The sequence below is a fragment of the Lactuca sativa genome, chromosome 5 (assembly GCF_002870075.4).
Source record: "Lactuca sativa cultivar Salinas chromosome 5, Lsat_Salinas_v11, whole genome shotgun sequence".
In the NCBI taxonomy this organism is placed as follows: Eukaryota; Viridiplantae; Streptophyta; class Magnoliopsida; order Asterales; family Asteraceae; genus Lactuca; species Lactuca sativa.
Window position 1 is genome coordinate 84529042 of NC_056627.2, and position 20507 is coordinate 84549548.

The following is a 20507-nucleotide window of genomic DNA, read 5'->3' on the forward strand; positions in this document are numbered from 1 at the left end:
TATGATTCATGACGAGATGGTCGTGGTGATCTGAAAGGCTATTCTGGAGGACTCTACAGTGGTAGATCAAGAAGTGATGTCATGGTTCAAGTACCATGATGAGTAGCATATTTAGAGGTGATGTCATGATCCGAGTACCATGAGATGTGGCAGATTGAGAAGTGATGTCATGGTCTGAGTACCATGATAAGTGGCGGATTGAGAAGTGATGTCATGGTTCGAGTACCATGATAAGTAGCGGATCGAGTGGTGACATCATGGTTCGAGTACCATGAGTTGTAGCAGGTCGAGAGGTGATGTCATGGTTCGAGTGTCATGATTTGATGTGGATTGAGAAGAGGGAACATGGTTCGAGTACCATGATTAGTAGTAGATTAAGAGGAGATGACATGGTACGGGTACCATGATTCATAGCAGATCAAAAGGTGGCTACACAGTTTGAGTACCATGACAGGTGGCGGTTAGTGTTTCTAGTTTTTACCGGTTATTTCGTGGTGATTTTCTAGACTGAGATCAGAGGTGAAGGAGTAGGGCTAGAAGGCCATGATGAACGAGTTTTAGTGGAGCATCCCTTGTAAGGGAAAATCGAGTGAGCTCCGAGAGATTGTTGGTGATATGCCAGTTGGAGTCGCAAGACTCAAGGATGAGTAAGGATGGTGCGTTATGGGAAAATACGGTCTGGGCAGGGTGACCGGCCGATAGTGGAGATGTTACTTTCTGTGACCCGAGTGGTGCTATTTATGTTTTATGTGGGAGACAAACGAGGTGTTGAAATTTCAGTTTCTGGGTTTGGGGGTGAGCCCTATGGGATTGCATTGGTGGTGATCTTCAACCAGAGTATATGGTAGTAGGTCTGTCGCGAGGTAAAAATATAGCTCGAACAGGTCGTCAGTGGGGACTGGGATGGTCAAGGACTAGGATACACCCTAATTGAGTATAGTAGGGAATGTGTTAGCTGCAGCGTCGGACGATCAAGAGGAGTATATTAGGGTGGTGGCCCTTATTGTCTTTGATGGGTATCAAGAGTGGAAATATGGTTTCTGCTCTTATGATAAGTGACGTGATGGAACGTTGGTTGAGGAGTCGATGTTGAGGGGTACAATAGATCATTACTTCCAGACTAAGAGTCAGGGTTAATACTGGACAGTTGGGAGGTCTGGGGATGGAATGGTGTGAGATTCTAAATGACTAGAGGCAGTCATGATGGGGAGTTCTGAGGATTTCATCTGAGTTTCGGGGTATTTAGAGTACTCGATCTTTGTCGGGAGATGATCGAGCGTTGCGTAACACCTTCCAAGAGTAGGTGCGATGTTACTGGTGGAAATAGTCTGTGGGATAGATTGTTGGTGCGGCGATTGGGGATGGTTCGAACCCTAAGTGGGGGAGAACCGGGTATTTATTTGAGGGGATCAGAGATTCGATCGAGAATGGTTAGAGATTTGGATATAGAAACCTGTGGTAAGGATTCATGAGCCCATGGATATTGGTGATTGGGTCAAGGTGCAGAGCGAGACAATGCATGTGTTATGTTGGAAAAGGATGAGTGCCTCCACGGCAAGTGACCATTGGTCAGAGACCTCAGGATGAACGGGAATTCTTCGAGGTCATAATGGTGAATTCGAGATGGTTGGCTTGTAGGGTGAGTTCAGCGGTTGAGGATTTCTGGTTTAATGATGGGGTTTTTATTCAAGTAGGAAAGGCAGAAGTTGATTGGACAACCAATTTCAGGTTGTGGAACAGGAAGATCAGTGGATGAGGCGAGATGGCATGAGGTTATATGGTGATGTATCAAGGTATCCGGATTTAATGCATTGGATTTCGGATAATTCTGAGTCTTGAGTGGAGACGGAAAATGGTGGGTCAAGCATCTATAATTTCAGTGGGGGCCCTTTCAGTTAACGGAAGCAAGTGAGATTGTCCAGGAATATGGATTGTAGCAGAGAAGGGTGTTTTATTATGACGATTGTCGTCAGATATAGTGATGCATAATTCGGGTAAGTGCATGCACCTATCTATGATTTGGTCCACGGAATATGAGTAAGTGAAGGCAGTATGGTATTGATGTGCAAATGAGATTGTGGGGAAGCAAGAGGTTGTTGTGATGCTACGGGAAGCCATAGTACTCACTAGTCAAAGGTTGTTGTGATGCTATGGGAAGTCGTAGTACTCACTAGTCAGAGGTTGTTGTGATGCTACGGGAGCCATAGTACTCACTAGTCAGAGGTTGTTGTGATGCTACGGGAAGCCGTAGTACGCACTAGTCAGAGGTTGTTGTAATGCTACGAGGAGTCGTAGTACTCACTAGTCAGAGGTTTTCGTGATGCTACGGGGAGCCGTAGTACTCACTAGTCAGAGAGAGGTTGTTGCGATGCTACGGGATGGGGTGGCCCTAATTTATGAGGAAGTACTCTTTGATCAGAGCACGACGCAAAAGAGTTTTAGGCATGGGGTGGCCCTAATTTATGAGTCTTTGGAAGCCTGGTGGTCGGACCAGGGGCAAGACCGGGGTCTCCTCAATGATCGAGAATCATTATGTTCTGATTAAGGTGTGGACATTGCAATCCGAAGGAATGGGATAAGTGAGGTACGCATGGGTTACGGGGAATGAGTTCTGAGTTGAGTGCTTCATTGGGACAAGTGGTTCCAACTCTGGGTCAGACCAAACTCTCATGTTGAGTTTGGCCCTGGTGGTGCATTGTATAGGCGAGATGAGATTCTAGATTCTGAGATAGGTTCTATGTTAAGGAGTAGTGTTGTCATCTGATGTCTTGGACTTGTGTAGGCCAGTACTTGGGTATGGGAGGCATCACGAGATGCATGGATCGATGAGAAGTAGACGACAGAGGTCGGGGTTGAGTTGATCATCCGTTGGGATTTGTAGTATTCGTTGGGGGCAACCTTTGGAGGTACAACAGTGGGGTCAAGAGTAGACCAGGTGCTTGTTGTAAAAGAGATATCTGGGAGAAGGTGAAGGGTTGCGATTTCTGGATGTTTTAGGACTTCTAATAGAGCATGATTTTTCTTGGGTCTAAAAACAGGGTGTTGAAAGTTTATTGTTCGGAGGGATTCTGAAAGTAGCTCGGTGAGTGAGCCCTAGGGGGATGTGGAGCCTTTTCGTTCCTTGGGGCGTGATCCAGATTGTTTGGTACATTGGTATGAGTGATTGATATCCGATTGTTGAATTTTGTCTTTTGAGAACTAGAGGAGCAGTGAGTTATCAGGGTTTGATGTTCGAGGGGTGATTATCATGGTAATAGCATGAGTGGGCGGTCTGGCGGCGGGCCAGGCCACTAGAATTTTCCTGATTGTTAGGTTTATATTTGGAAGTCAGAAGGGATATCTTAGTGGCAGAGGGGCCGGTTTTGCTTCGAATTTAAGAGTTCCTAGTCAGGTTCAGGTATCCATGAAGGAAGATATCGTTTTGGTGTGAGATCCTTTCAGAGGTGCTTTTCGGGTTTTGGTTTCTATCTAGGTGTTTTGAGAAGCGATTTCGAGGACAAAATCAAATTAAGTGGGGGAGATTTGTAACATCTGGAATTTCGGGTATGATAGTCCGTGTTTCAATTTTGAGGATTTAGGAGGGACTCGACGAGTCATAGGTCTGACTCGTCGAGTCATGTCGGGTTGATCACCTGGACTTAATGAGCAGACTCGACGAGTCCAAGTATAGACTCGTCGAGTAGGTACTGGGCAGAGAAAACCCTAAGTTCTGGGGTTGGAGCCTATTTAAAGGAACTAATGACCTTGGATGCGCCTCATATCTCCTGTGAGAAACCCTAAATCGCCATTGGAGCCAAGGGAGAGTTCTTATGATGAAATCAAGTAATTTTGGTGGGATTTTTGAAAAGGAGGAGAAGGGATTCAGCTAGAAGGGCCAAAGGAGGTTGTTATTCTGAGACATCCAAGCAAGGATCTCCATTCTGAGGTACTATTTCGCCCCTTCCTTCTGTTTTGTGTAGAATCATTGAATCTAGGGTTTTCTTATGCCTTCTTTAGCTTGAATTCGAAGCATATGAGGTCCCAAGGTGGAATTCTTCTTAGATCTGGACCTTAAGAGGTCCATAGAGTCCTATCTATTGTGCTTTATGCTATTCCTTTGGTGATATGAACCTAGGTTGCCATTTTAGAAGCTATTTCACAAAAAGAAGCCTTACGAGTGTTGCATGAGTGTAAAGGTTGGACCTTTATGTGATTATTGTGTTTGGGAAGGTCATATATATAGGTTAGAGAAGTAGATCTGACCTCAGAAGGCTTTTGAGTGTTGGCCATGGAGGGAACTCGTTGAGTCCATAAAGGGACTCGACGAGTCGAGTAGGGTTGCCCCGCGATTTGTGACCAGTGGTAACCCGTCGAATGAAAGGTTAACTCGACGAGTCGAGTGAAGATTTATGAGGATTAAGAGGACACACTTGGACTCGCTGATTCACACAAGTGCACTCGACGACTTTGGTCAAAGTTTGACCGTTGACTAGAGTTGACTTCAGTTGATCTTAGGGTTTTGGTCAAATTGGTTCAAGAGAGGTCAGGGAGGGGTAGAATGGTCTTCTACCCATTCTTTAGAGATGAGGACAAGAGGAATTATTAATTAGAAATGTTTTCCTTATGTGTTAGACGGAGGCCGATCGAGTTTATCAAGCCATAAGGTTTACTAGACATCGTGTGAGGTGAGTCTTCTCACTATACATTACCTAGAATGGTATCTATATGCAAGCTAGAGGGTTTTATGTGTTTTATGTATGTTGAGATTATTGTGCTTTGTATGTATGTTATGTGTTATATAGACAGGACCGGAGGGTCCAACAAGCTATGGGGCTGGAGGGTCCCACTAAGACACATTGACAAGAGGGTCTTACAGAGTTATAGCCTTGAGTGGCATATGTGCAGTATGTGGTATTTTGGGGAACTCACTAAGCATTAATGCTTACCGTGTTGTGTGATATGCGTTTCAGGTACTAGCGAGGATCGCGGAAAGGCGCCGACATGATCTGTACACACTGATGAAGATCCATATGTTTGAGATTCTGGGATATCATTTCTGAGATAACGTTTGATTGAATGACTTTTGAAATTATCTTATGAAATTTATTATGTCTGGAATGAAAAATTGTTTTGGAAATTCACGTTGTTACAACGGGAAAGCATATAGCACATATAACACATAACATACAATTGTTCCTATATATTGAACTCACCTTGAAATAACCGGGGGTTAAAATAGTAATTTGTGCAACACTTTGTTACTATAAATGGCTTTCTTCTATAAAAACCGGGAGATATATTGAAAACCAGGCTTTGCGAAGGTTGAGCTTGATTGGAATCTTATATTTTCGTTAAATTTCACTATTTAGCTTTTTGATTGGAATCTTATAAGACTTTCAATACTTTTCTAGTGATCCTAAACATAGTTTTACTTCATTTCTTAGTAAAAACTATCTGTTATAACTCAGCACTCAATTTCACATAATATTTCGTAATATTATTCACTTTTATAATTACAATACACGATAACTGAACGTGTATGTTACACATGTCCCTATAAGAATAGTGTCACACCCCAAAACCGATAACGGCGGAATACGTTTCGGGGTGGATGACGTAGTGAACAGTATCATCACAATTGCATAATAGTAGAAACAAGAAACATACAACCATAGCATTACATAGTGAATTTAATTACAAGCGTGTTTTGTAATGTTTAACAATCACCCAAAAGTAAATCAAAAATAAGAGATGGGTCTTGTGTGCTCCACCTTCTCCAAAAATGTCGCGTCTGTACCTGTCTATCTTTGACCTGAAGATACAAGTTATTTTGAAAACAATTATCAGCATAAATCTGGTGAGTTCATAAGAGTTTAGTGTGAGTTTTTGTATACAAAGCATTAGTGCTAAAGTGTATCATTTATGTTCATAAGTAGTAGAAACTTAGAAAATCCCATATTTTCCAGAAAATGCATTGTAAGTGACAATCTGTGAAAAGGATGCATTCTTCATTTCTTTGAAATAGTTTATTGTAAAACTATATTGGCAAAACTCCAAATAACAAATGTGATAGAATAGGTTAAATCTGTAATCACTGATAGAGGTGCAAGCTTCCTTTAGTGATAGATACTTACTTACTTCGGGATGCAGTTTAGCATTTAGTGTAGTATTTTAGAGTAGTTGTAGTGTATTCCTTGTATATTACTAATAGTGAGGATAATAGAGGATCCCATGACCTTCCCAGTCATGCACAATATAGTGAAGTAGTGGCATCCCTGGGCCTGCACGACGCGGACTGAGATTAACAGTCGGGATGTAATAGCGTCTGCCCCGTATAGATCTATACATGTAGAGTCGTCTCCCTGCTGCAACACTCCGGGCGTAGTGGATAGCGAATAGAGTATCTCGTAGCGGGTTAGTGTATTATTGTTTGTTTAGTGTTTTCTCTATTGTTATAGTGTAGAGATCTTTTAGTATTGATCATAGTGTATTCTCTTACTAGTGTATCGTCTAGTAATAGTGAGTATTATAGTGTAGATAGTAATGACTTTAGCGAGTAGTAGCTGTAGCGACCATAACCATACCTATTATGGTTATCTTAGTGGGGATGGTTCTTAGCACATTAGTGACTTTAGCATTAAGTGAAAGCAGTAACATTCGTATCCCATACTGATATGCAGATTATATAAGTAAGAAATCAACGACAGTCGGACGGATAACTACTACCCTAAGCCCACAATCAAACAAGAACAGGAAATAAGGCGAGATATCGGTCCTAAGTCCTCCAAGTCTTATTTATATAAATATATCAGAGTGGTTACATTTTATAAGTAAATTGATTTAATAAAAGTATTTTTCCAAAAGAACATTTATTATAAGGCATAGGGACAAATCACATGTGATTTGAACTAAGGGTAGTGAATCACATGTGATTAATCCTTGTAACTCGGAAATCGTTCTGTAAAACTTTACATAAACATTTATAAGCAACTTGTATCTCCCCCCTAAAACATGTAAAACACTTGAAAGGTTCATTAAAGGGGTATGAACTCACCTAAAATCGCGGAAATCGGGTGAATCGGGTAAATTGGGTAAAAGTGTCGGTTGAGCGTTTGATACCAAATAACCACTTGAGCACCTTTTAGGACCCTAATGTCATATGAAATATGTATTTTACAAGAAGTTAATCATCTTATGCTTTTCATTATAGTATTCAGACATTCTAGCATCGTTTTCGGGGTTTTAAGGCCTAGAAAAGGTTCCCGGGAGTGGTACAAGGCCATGAGTGATTTACGGAAAGGTCTAAGAGCTCACTCCCTTGGAGTTTATGGCCTAAAAGCCACCCTTTGGGAGTTTACGGCCGTAATCCCCCTAGGCTTGGCCGTAAACTCATGTGGTACTCCAAAATGTATGTATAAGGCCTTATATCACTTCCTTAATTTAGTGGTGTGTGTTTTGGACCAAAAGGGAAGGATTAAACATCATAATTTGTGACATTTTTGGGGAGTTTACGGCCAAGACTTGTTGTTGGGCCGTAAACTCCAATAAACCCTTCAAAATGTATGTTTTAATGGTACAACATGGTCTCATATGCCTTAGATAAATCCTAGAAGGCCCTATAGTGAGTTTGGAACAATTTGGCATGAATTTTTGGGGAGTTTACGGGCCAAGAACATCCTTGGCCGTAAACTCTTCATTTGGTATCAAAATGAGATGTTTAATGGTACAACACACCTCCAAAGACCTTAGCTAAATTCCTTACATGCATTTGAGTGGTTTAGGGACTTGTTTGACACAACTTTTTGGGTGTTTACGGCCCAAGCTTAAGCTAGGCCGTAAACTCCTCATTTTGTCCTCAAATGGTGTTGTTTGATGTACTTAAACATTTACTAGTGTCAAGGCTAAAATACTAAACACCCTAGATGAGTTTTTGGGACTTAAATCCAAGATTTTTGGGGTGTTTAAGGTGTTTACGGCCTAAGCACAAGCTTGGGCCGTAAACTCCTTTTTAAGCATCAAATCCTTGTGTTTTAGTGTCCAAACTCTTCTAGATATATGCCTTAATTAGTATACTAGCTTAAAAGAAGGAAAAACTTGATCTTTGGCATGATTTTGGGGGTTTACGGCCTAAGGAGCTTCTTAGGCCGTAAACTCCTTTATGGTCCTTGATTTCCATGATTTTGGCCCCTAAATTCAATGAAACACGACTAGATTAAGATAGAGGATGAGTACTTACGTTTGGAAGTCGGAAATTAGCGGAATCGGGGTCGATTTCGAGTCTAGAGAGAGAAAGTAGAGAGAGAGAGAGTGGGTGTGTGGTAAAAGAGTATTCAAATGTTGTGTACACTCACTTCATATGCCTCGGGTATCGCACCCGATACACGGCTACCCGATGTTTAAAGTTAACTGGGTTAAAACTTTTTACCCGGGTGAAGTGGTTGAAAAGGTAATACAATTCTATTAGGTTAAACGAGGTTAACACATACGAGTTATATTTCTTATGATAATATCAAGCCATGCTTAAATTTAGACATTCGGATATTGCCGATTCCAAACATTACAGAAAATAACGTATAGTGACACGTTCCGTTAGTGAAAATGGGATTTGTAACGGAAATAGATTTGGGGTTGTCACAAATAGGTACAAAACATCTATTGTTTAAATAAAGTACTATAACATCGCTTGTTATCTTCAACACGAAATGCCATTCGTTTGTAATCAATTGATTATTTCTTCCAATCATCATCACATAATATCAATTATTTTTGTCACCTGAAGTATAACACACTCAAGTGAATGACGAAAAGATAAATAGTTTTATCATATAGATATTTGAAGTCTTGTCCAGGTCAGACTTCTTCAGCTCGATGAGATAAGAGGAGCAACTCCTCCTTTAGTATCTAGTTTCTTCCACAACAGAAACAACACTAATCGTTTGGTCCTTTCTTGATTTCTGGGTTTATGATGTATTTTCCTCAATTGAACTATAAGTTTATTTGAGTACAAAATCTCTTAAACTTCCTTTTATTTAATGCTTGAACAAACTTGAAGCACTTTCTAGTATCCTGATTGGATATCTAGTTTACTTGATGATACATCTAATATGTTTCATAATTATCCAAGACTTTCTGCAAGTCAAGGTTAATTACTCAATTATGATGTGAGACAGATCAACCTCATCGCAATAATACTTCCATCAGAGTATCATGATCAGACAGACTGGTCATGCAGAGGTTATCCAAGTATGGGATCTTTTAGTATATATAATTTCTATTTATCCTTAAGGTAGAACCTCAAGATATTACACCAGTTATAGAAATTATAACCATCAAATGTTACTGTCTATTGAAACTCAACAAGAGAGAGGTTTTGCAGGGCGTAAGAGTATTAACAGTTATCAACAGAATTTAACAAAGTTTTATTTAATATTTTTAATGTTTAGTCTTTAAAAATTAATACTTTTTATTGTTTCTTAAAACATTAATTTATTAAAGTCTACGATCGAATTAATGACACAAGTAATGGTTAGGTGACCTTTATTCCATAAACTTAATAAAATTCGGTAGGTAGCGATTACCAATTGCATACAATATGTAACTCCTAGATTATGGGATCCTAAACAACTATTTCTTAACTTGGCATGTTTATCCCATCTATGCCTCGGACCTCTCAAGCTTAGGTGACCTTTATCACACAAGATTCCGATCAAGTCATCATACTTGAAACAACTTGTATTATTGTAACTAACCAGTGACAAGGTGGCCCTTTAGAAACCAGAAAATACCAAACTACCCCGAACATCATAAGATAATCCTAATGACCAAGTGACCCTGTGACACTGAGACCATACAAATGATAACGAGTGTTATTCAAAAGGACGACAATGACTTGCATTTTTAGAAAAGGTTTTATATATGTTTTACAATTATAGTTTATAAAAATATGGTCTCATGAATATTGCATGCATCCAAAAATTCATGAACCATTTTATAAAATTCATATCACTTGTTATGAGGTTTTTAGGTGCCAAATACAACTTCATTTTATTTGCCATTAGCAACGATCTACTATAAACTAAATCCGATGTTTTAAAGTTTAGTCATAGATCAGTTTTAAGAAATGATAATAGACTTAATAAAACTTCATTTTATATTTAAGACTTGGAGTTATGGATGAGTTATAAAATCATTATTTTAAATCTCCTTTTCACCATAAAAAACTTATGATTTCATGAATTTATAGAATAAACTCATTTTATTTTATGAACTCAGTTTTATGCATCTTATGATAAAAGTCATATTTTGATAAACCAAAACTTGGGTGATGATACTTATGTCTTAAATCTCATTTGTCATGCATAAAACATAATATCAACATGTTGCGTTATGTTTAAAACTCCAATATCATATATTAAGTTTCGACGCAAAAAAATAATCACTAGTTTTATTATTTCCAACTTATTATATTTAATACAATATAACAATATACTTTGCTATTTTCTTACATTCCTATGCAATGTCCAACCTTTCTTCATTATCCTTGTACTTTCTTTATAGTAATACATGTTATGAAAAACAGGTGTTACAAGATCTCTCCCCCTAAAGGAGATTTCGTCCATTGAATCCCGTCAAGATGGTTACCACTAGGTTATAAAAACCTACTTTATTTTCCCCTTGCATTCGCATATAAGTATAAATCATTTCTATACCAATGATTACTATAGCATACCGTAATTTGATTTCCATCTAACTACAATTTCTCCAAAGTGCTTGCAACATCCAACATACTTTTCACGATTCCTTTTCTATTATCATACATGTTTATCAATGGTATTACTGTAACCAAGACCACCATGATCAATAGTTTCCAACATATTGGTATTTCGGTCACTATGACTACCACTAAATCTAAAAATTAATATTTGGGATGTTACGATCACCAAGACTATCCTAAAGTACGAAGCCATCTTAGCATTATGGACACGAAGTCTGTTAGGTTCTATTTCTTCACTCATTTTATCATGCATATTTTATCAAGCAAAGGCATATCCACGTAATCATACTTGGGTTATATTACAAATTAAAACTAATATTATTCATAATATTTGATGATTCCCAACTAACACTTGGTTATTTAATTTAGGGCCCATACTAAACCATGAATAATAACATAAATATCTTAGGGGTTGTTTAATATATGGTCTAATCGGGCGCAAAGAGGGATTGGTTCCAAAAAAAAGCCAATTGATATGTTTGATAAGTATCAGAAAATGAGAGACTCGCTCTACATTTTTCATAGGATTCGGTCCAAACTTTTCAATTGACGGACCGGGATAAGAAAAAGTGGACTTCCCATTTTCCCCTATTCTTTTGGCAAAACATAAAAGCAAAGCGGGCTTGTTCCTCCCAGCTTCACTTCCATTTGATTTCTTCCCCCCGATGAATCAACGGGAGCACGTTACTTCCGATGACCAGGTACCGTTTCTTCCTTTTTGTTCTTGATTTTTATTCCATACGAGAATTTGAGTTTATTTCGATTTTGATTTATGAGTTTTCTTCCTTCTTTCCCTATGCTTTTCCCATCGTATTCCTGGCTTGTTGGTGATAAATAAAAATTAATTTCCGAGTTTTTTTAATGAGTTTTTGCTGAGATTTTTGATTGGCTTGTTGTTGCTGTGATTTTATTTCGATTGGATTGTTGTTTCTTCCTTCTTGTTCTTGTTTTGTTCATGTTTTTGGCTATTTTTTGATATATTTTTTTGTAGATGATATGTGCCTTGTTATGTGTATGTTGTGATTTAGTTTTTTGTTTGTTACATTAAATCCATTGCTATGATCCTCTTTTGTTGTTGTTAAATTGTTAGATGATAAATGTCTTGTTATGGGTATATGTGTATATATGTATATATTTATGTTTATGTGTGCATATTTGTGTGTATAGTGGTGTGATCTTGCTTTACAATGTGACATGTTAATCATTTATTTATTTCTTAGAAAAGAACACTATGGTTATGATTACTCTGTAAGGTGGAGGAAGTGATGGCCAAAACGTAGAAGACATATAATCAGGTTCAAAATCTGTTGAATATATGGCTACTTTGAGTAACAAGATGGCTAATCAACTACTTTCAAATGGTTAACGTTAAATTTGTATGAAAATTATTATATTTCTTTTTATTCGTATTTGAATTTGGATTTTGTATTACAATGTGTATTTGGATTTTAAGTGATATATGTGTAATTTAGATTTTATGTGATAGTTTCTGTTTTTAGAAGTATTTTATCCATCACAAGAGAGAGAGAGAGAGAGAGAGAGAGTATAAGGGTAATATTGGCATTTTCATCATTAACCAGAGTCATTCAGAAGAATAATCAAACAACATAAACTCGGTCAGATGTAAACTCAGTCAGAACTCTAACCCAACCAGCTTCTAACCCAGTCTGCTCTAACTTAGTTAACAACTATTAAACGACCCCTTACACTATCTGGTATACCCATCATTTATTTCCTCAAGATAAAACTTGGTTGTTAATCCCTTCAATTTGTCTTCAAGATTCAACTCTCTAGCCAAGAAATCGTCCCTTTATCGCCAAATATCGTCTATGCAATGTACTTTCTCTTTATCAAGAGACTTTATTTAAGAATATTTCTCCAATTCTCATATAACGAAATGACTATAATCATTTATTCATTTTAACAAATCTTTCAACTCTATTCCAATAGTTATTTATACTCGATGAAGCTAAATAACCAGTTTTGCCAAATTAAACCTTTTGTCCATTTTGGAAAATTTACTCCATTTTCATGCATCCATGTGTATAAAGCAATGTCATATATCTAAAATATGTGCTAAGAGTATTCAAAACATGCATAAAGCTTCATGGGACATTTTCAGGCATTTTTTTGTTTTGCCTCTTTTGACCATTTTTCTACTTTGCCTAAAATGTTTTTTTTAAGTTTTAGTTTATTATGTTTGTAACTTCCTAATCCTAACATATTTCCAAGGCAATACAGACATTTAGATACCAACATATTTTTTTCATTTTGTTCTTTAATAGATTTTGGACAATTTTACATTTTTCTAAAATTAAGTAACTTTTCATTTTTCTCAACCAAAACTTGTCACATTTTGGTTAAATCTTATAGCTCATATTTTATTAAGTTATTCTAAGTTCATTATACTCAATTTACTCAAAACTTTCAAATTTATCAAGAAATCAACAAGAGTCAACTACTCTATTTTTGACAGCACCAAATATTAACCAGTAGTCAACTTTAAATTGTTGTAACTCTTTCATACGCTCTCCAAACGGGTTGAATCAACTTGCAACAACTTCTTCTCATTCACAACTATAGCTTTGGCTCAAGAATGAACTGATTTTGATGTGTATAACTCAAGTCATATAGTCCTAAAGAAGCATTTGAATACTTTAAATTTCTAGACTTGGAAATTTTCCTGCATTCTAGCTTTGTGCAGAATTTTTTAATTAACTTTGAACAATCATATCTCATTCATACAAAGTCAGATTAGTTTGACTTGTTTTTCCTATGTGTTCTTTGTTTTATTCGCTAAAAGTTAAGACAAAGAATCCATTAATTTGCTTTATCTAGGCTAGAGTTTAATAGGCTCAAACATGGGATGTTAGACATACTTAACTAAAATTCTGCACTAATATTTCTTTTATTTAAAGATGGAATTCATGATTCTGTTCCTAGCTTCTTTGAATTTAACATATTAGTAACAGACTTTGACAATGTATTTTCTTCACATCGTGTTTATTGTTGTCGTGCTGCTTAATTCCCAAAGTACATTGTCTTCACCATTCACTTTATGTCAAACTATTCTCGCATCCGAGTCACGATACATAAATCACCACACTGTGATTATACTTACAGACTATGCTTTCCAGATTCATAATATCGGTTTCCAGTGTATATATATATTGTTGGGTCAAAATATGGTTTATACTTTGCTTTTCTAGGCAATTATATTTTTCTATAATATTTCTGGAGTTTACGGTCATGTTTACGGTTGAGTTTACGGCCATAAACCCATTTACGGCCCATGTTATCCGGCCCACGTTCTCCAAGTATAAATATAGGTGTTAGGGTGAGGAGTAGGATTGATGAACCCTAGAAAGTTTACGGCCAGAGAGACAGAAGAACTATTGTGTGTTAGTGTGTGTGAATCTCTTGTATCCGGATCATCATTATATTCATTAATACATTGAGATTCATCATGTTCTTATTCTCCTTCTCTTCTTATTGTGATCTGACATCATCCGTTTGATTGGGATTTCGCACCATCAAACGGATATGATTGATACACAGGCAAATTAGGGACTTACAATTGGTATCAGAGCTAAGTTGTATTAGTCAATTTTGTCAGATTTGGGTCATAATTTGATCTTATTTTCGAAATATTCTTGCATTTTTGGATAGATCTCTGAAAAATAAGGGGGGTTTGTTCTTCGTGTTTTTCATAAAAAAAGGGTTTTTGATCGAGTTTTGGAGCAAAAAGGAATGAAAAATGTCGTTTTTTGAAGGGTTTATGGCCATTGAAGGGTTCTCGGTCGTAAACAGCTTGCGGCTAGGGTTTCTTTGCGGCCGGCGGATAAGGTTACGGTGTTTGCGGCCCGAGGTTCACAGTCCGAGCTTGCGGCCTCGGAGTTTGCGGTCCAGTAGTCTCGGTCTTCGCCTCGCACCTCGGTCTTCATGGCATGGGTTTTATCATAATGCACTGTGTCACTAGCTTTCTTGACTTAGGTTATGTGTTAATTATGTTTTCATGGTGAGTGAACATGACCATATGAGTATATAGGTAAGCGACAAAGACGAAGATTGGTGGCGGTAACTATAGTGAACAGAGGTACTAGTTGTCGATGGGCAAAAGTGAGGGTTAGGGGTAGGACCCACCTCATTTGTTAAACATTTTGCAATATAAAATAAGAAATAAGTAATAAATAAATATAAAAATAAATAAAAAATGGCAATATAGTGTTTTTATCTTTACCAAGACTAAGCGTGCAACAAAAATAAATTAGGGACCAAAGGTGCAAATTACCCCAAACTATATGGACCATTCATGTTACCCAAAAATTAAATATATTTATATAAGAAAATAAAGTTAAATCTTAAGTATGGCATCTTATAAACATTAAAGATTAATAAAATGATGTTCTTATACTTTGGATTTTTCAGATAAAAATATAAAATGAAATGATCTATTGTAGTTTAAATAATTTAGATAAAATCTAGACAACAAAACTATTTATACATTAAATAAAATATATTTTGATGATAATTAAACTTTATAAGTTAATTTTTTATATAAATATTATATTTTCTATGTTTTAGTTTTTTTTGTCTTTTTATTTGATTTATGGTAATTAATACAAGATTTAATAGGTTTATTTAAAATTTCACAAATGGTTGTTGGAAAAAATGTCACAAATGGTCCTCAGCCAAGTTTCAAAAAATGATATAAATTTTTTTTATCAAAAATTCTTTCAACTTAACGAATCCATCTAATAGACATCCACATCAAAGACAGTTTACGTGCAATGTTTGCTCCAAATGGACTATCCATGCATAATAATAATAATAATAATAATAATAATAATAATAATAATAATAATAATAATAATAGTAAGAACTATATTATGGAAATTCCAAAAAGAATTAGGACAATTTGTGAAATTTTGTCTTAATTAAATGACTGGTGTGAATTGCGAGGAGATGCGATGTGCAAGGTGATTTCTCATTTAATCGTCTTTGCCACCTAATTAAAACATAAAATCAATTTCTCTGATGCACATGCTTAATCAATTTCATTGATTCACACTCAACGTTCAACATGTATTCAACCTTAATCGATTTCTGTCTCTAATGCTTCACACTCTTTTTTCTAATTTATATTATAAACGACTAATCTTCTAAGCTATTGTTCTTTATATTCACAAATCACTTATCAAAAATACAATTATCTACAATACAATTTGTGACATGATCATTAAGGTAAATCTCAAGGTTGTTTGTTTTTTTGGAAGTTGTTCACTGATTTTTAATTCATGTTGTCTACAAGTGTAAAATATTTTTAGTTTTGTTTGTTTGTAGACCAATTCTCATGATTTAACATTCTGATTTATGTTCTAAAATTCTATTTTCACTTGTCTGTGTTCTGATTCCATTGAGGTAAATTTTGATTTTTTATGTTTGTTTTGAAGCTGTCTGACTTTTTATTCAAGTGGCTAAAATCTTTTTTATTTTTGTCACTTGCAACCCAAATCTCACTATTTAAGATTTTGATTTCGGGTCTCAAACTATCACAGTGACAACCGGATTTTCTTGTGACATTGAGGTAAAACATCATCAAAATGTTATCTGACATTTTATTCTAATTCTTGTTTGTTTATAAATTACTAACCGCAAACTTTTTATTTATTTTTCTTCAATTATTTTGATTTAATTTTTGTTTGGTTGTAGCTTCAAGTCTTCAATAATAAAGCACCATTTTGATTCAAAGGTAAAACATCATCAAAGTTTCTCATTTTAAGGCGCGTTCTTCTCTTTTGTGTTTGTTGTGGATGTTGCAATCGCGTTTCACTAAATACTAGAACTAAACAATTGAAGTATTTTGAAAGTACTTTTGGGTTTTTATATGGTTCAAAGAATTTAAAGACAATAGATGAAAATAAACTTAATGAATGTTGTATAAAGTTTGCAATTAGGTTTTCTTATGACATTTTTTATGATACGGATTCAAGTGAACTTTTTTTTTTTTGAATTAAAAGTGTCGCAAATGACTCTACCGATCGAATAATATAGAGTTCGTGGTTGAAATTTTGAAATTTGTTAAAGTTGCTGATTGTTATCCGAATGTTTTTATTGCATATATAATTTTATTAACTATTTTTATAACTGTTGCATCTGTAGAAATAAGTTTTTAAAAATTGAGTTATTGAAAAGTTACTTAAGTCCGTCGATGTCAAAAGAAATGTTGAACCGACTAGTTATTTTATAAATAGAGAAACATATGTTAAACAAGATCGATTTTGAAGATAATATTATTAATTTTGCATTTTAAAAGCTAGAAGAAGATTTTTTTATGTATTTGGATTTTTATAATAAAAAATGTTATATATTTAGAAGGTAGTAGAAGTAATTTTTCTTTTAATTTTTGAATTAATATAAAAGCGTTGATGATACTTGAGTATTTTAAGGAAATTTTTTTTTGTATTAGACCTAAAATATGTTTAGAAAAAAAGTGTGTATGATGAATATCTCCTGTAGAGAATGATGTGGAGATGACATGAGATGATATAACAACCAAAATGGCGTCGAAATTGTGACACATAGGTGGAGCCTAGTTTATAAACCACGTACTCAAAGTTAATTGGTGACACCAGATTCTCAGGCATCAACATGCATATTTGTCACCTTTTTCTTTCCATAAAGACAAACTAAAAACACAAACGATGAACTTATCAAGGCTGCAAGAACCCTTTAATTATGAGGGCTGCCATGATAAGATTTCAGAAGCTCCTTCCTTTCGTAACTTTAAATAGCTGTAATTAGATGGGTACCACATTAATCCTTTAATTTGGTTTTTTATTTATTTAGGAATGAATAAACAAAACTAATACATTGATAGTTATAAAATAACTTGAGCAACCTAATACATAATCTCTAGAGATCATCTGTAGCTTGATCATTTAGTCCTCATTTTATGGAATTAATTATCTATAGTGCCAAAACAGATCAGCTGCAGCTTGACCTCTAAATAAATGAAAGAGGAAGGAGATGTAGATACATATTACACCAATATATACCTATTGTGGAATCTATTTTTTCTTTTTTTTCTTATTTCCTTTTTTCTCATCAGAATGAAAAGACATAAATGGAATCATCTATAAACACACGTACAGTTGGGAGAGAGAGAGAGAGAGAGAGAGAGAGAGAGAGAGAGAGAGAGAGATTTGCTAGGAAAAACTAATAGTCACCTTCTCCTTCAGTTACTGCTGAAGACATGTAACTCAAACCAAACGAGGTATCATCAGCTATAGTGGTTGAAGCTTTATTACTAGCAGCTTGGAAACGTTGCTTACAAGAATGACAAGTGACCTCTAAAATGGTCAAGTTGACTTTCTTTGCAACTTGTTCTTGCTGACGTTTAGCTCTCTCTAATTCTCCTTGAGCTTGTTGCCTAATTCTCTTCGCATTCGCGAATTCCAACTCCGCCATTTGAATCTGCCTCTTCGCTTGCTGCCTCGACTCATCTGCAAATGCCTTTTCAGTCATAGCCATGTTCATCTTTTTTTCTTCATCTGTATGAAAGCTAACTTCGGTTCCAATTGAAAGCTTCAAATGGGTTTCATGGTTGTTCTTCAGTTCAAATAACGACGACGATGGTAGAAGCTGAAGTTCTATATTCTTTTCTTGAGGTTGTGAATGGGAAGGTTTGTGGTGATAATGGATTTGTTGCATTCTTGGCATTACTCCTAAAATGTTCAAATTTTCGTCGTTTGAGGGACTAGTGTTTGATGCATTGCTAGACGAACATATACGCTGGAATACTGTTAAATCCGGATGAGCATGCCTGACAACACAAGCATCTTGGTGCTCGATGAAACTCTCAACTCTATACAGACAAATGAGTGAAATCACTAAAAGCTCCAATATTATATAAATAAAATAAACGAAAATTGTTCTTGAAAAACACAAAGATTTAATCAAGGGAAGAATCAAAGCTTCGTCACGTAGGTGATATATAGGTCTACCATGAAGCACACAGTATACTTAAATACTGAGAGAAGGATCGGAGCAGATGGATATTTTAGATTATGACGTTTTAATGTTTATTAATTAAATTTAAACAAAATTTGAACTGGTCCAACGTTTGATCTATGTCTTTTATTAAAGAGCCAATGTTTCAATAAAAGAATCGAATAAATTCCTCTTAATCATAAAGTTTTTGATAGTAGTATATAGACAAAAAGATTAGATCATAGATCCTCGGAACTTGTTCATATATAGTGTTATTGTATATTGCAGGTAGTCAAACTGCAATAATATTTATAGACACATTTTCATCCACAAAAGCGTCACTAGAAACCAAAAACATTCAATGTTAAAGAACTTATTATGGCGGAGCTTATTAATTAATTCGTTAAGTTACGGATTTTCAGATAAGAAGCATTCAGGAATTTTGGTTTCTTATCCCATGTTTCTGAAAACTATGCATGATGACACCAAAAAATCAAAAGAATATATGAGATCAGTAAATAAAAAAATGACTAAAATAGGCTATATATGTATATATACTAACCTGGAAAAAACTCGACCACAATCACAAGAATGGCCTCTAGTGCCACAAGTTTTAAGATGAGCTTTATAATCAGATTGAACAGCATAACCCTTTGAGCACTTGTCACAAACCCACTGTTTATTGTTACTATGTTTCCTGCGAAAGTGTTTCTTGATTCCTACGAGGTCACCGAGAGCATGACAAGGATCATGATGCAAGCAGCTAGGCTCCGGGCATACGAAAACTCTTTTCTTTACCTCCGGCGACTCCCTCTTCAGTAACTTCCATGGTACTTTGTGTCGCCTTCGGTGCATCTGAAGATTCTGGTCCCGTTGAAAGCCTTGGTTACAGATCTCACACACGTATCGGTCTGACTCCAGCAAAGTTTTGGGAGATAACGACACAACCTCAGCATCTGGATCTGAAAATATAATGAAATATCATAACTTTGTCTTCGGAAAAATTGATTCTTAAAGCTACGTGTACTTCAGCATAAATGAATATGAGAAGTGACAAGTGAGGAAATATGGGTACCTGGAGTACCGGCGGGACGTCTTTTTCTTTTGCAAGAAAGAGAATGATCTGATGAAGTTGGAGGTGGTGCATGAGGGAGGTGATGGTTGTGGTGAAGGTGGTGGTGGTGGTGGTCGGTTTCTAACATGTCGGTGTATAGTAGGTTTTAGTGGGTTATGTCCTTTATCTTACAGATGAAGCTACCAATTGATCAATATGGTTCGCTTCTGTACAGAAGCTAGAAATGGGCTTAGTTGTTTGCATCAGCTTTATTCATGAGAGAGAGAGAGAGAGAGAGAGAGAGAGAGAGAGAGAGAGAGAGAGAGAGAGAGAGAGAGAGAGAGAGAGAGAGAGAGAGAGAGAGAGAGAGAGAGAGAGAGAGAGAGAGAGAGAGAGAGAGAGAGAGAGAGAGAGAGAGAGAGAGAGAGAGAGAGAGAGAGAGAGAGAGAGAGAGAGAGAGAGCAGGTTGCTTTGTGAAATCAACTTTCTTTTAAGCTTTAAAACCATTAAGCTTTTTCAATGAACTTTCTTTGCTTTTCACTGATTGACCCCTCACCTCGAGCATGCAAGGTTGAGCCAAGTCTTCTGTATAAAGGTAGTAATACTGCAAGTTTAAAAGTATAGAATACATACAGAAAGCACACACCATATGTGCGTGTGGGGTTTGGAGAGAGTATATGACCAAGGTTTACTACCAATATAAAGGTT

General features: G+C 36.1%; 1 protein-coding gene across 1 annotated transcript; it reads right to left on the bottom strand.

Annotated features, from left to right (window-relative positions):
* Positions 1–17866: 17866 nt before the first annotated feature.
* On the bottom strand, positions 17867–20147 carry LOC111912092 (zinc finger protein SHOOT GRAVITROPISM 5). Its single transcript, XM_023907835.3, has 3 exons — positions 19821–20147; positions 19308–19707; positions 17867–18620 (listed from the first exon to the last, which is right to left on the bottom strand). The coding sequence occupies exons 1-3, from the start codon at positions 19945–19947 to the stop codon at positions 17972–17974; spliced, it is 1176 nt and encodes a 391-aa protein (XP_023763603.1). The 5' UTR covers positions 19948–20147; the 3' UTR covers positions 17867–17971.
* Between the last annotated feature and the right edge of the window lie 360 nt (positions 20148–20507).

What these genes read in the sequence shown, in the direction of transcription:
- LOC111912092 (XM_023907835.3), bottom strand. Translation starts at nt 19,947, where the DNA reads ATGTTAGAAACCGACCACCACCACCACCACCTTCACCACAACCATCAC. An exon ending in ACGTCCCGCCGGTACTCCAG is followed by an intron (nt 19,708 to 19,820) that starts GTACCCATATTT and finishes TTATATTTTCAG; the next exon opens with ATCCAGATGCTGAGGTTGTG. An exon ending in TGTGGTCGAGTTTTTTCCAG is followed by an intron (nt 18,621 to 19,307) that starts GTTAGTATATAT and finishes TTGTCTGTATAG; the next exon opens with AGTTGAGAGTTTCATCGAGC.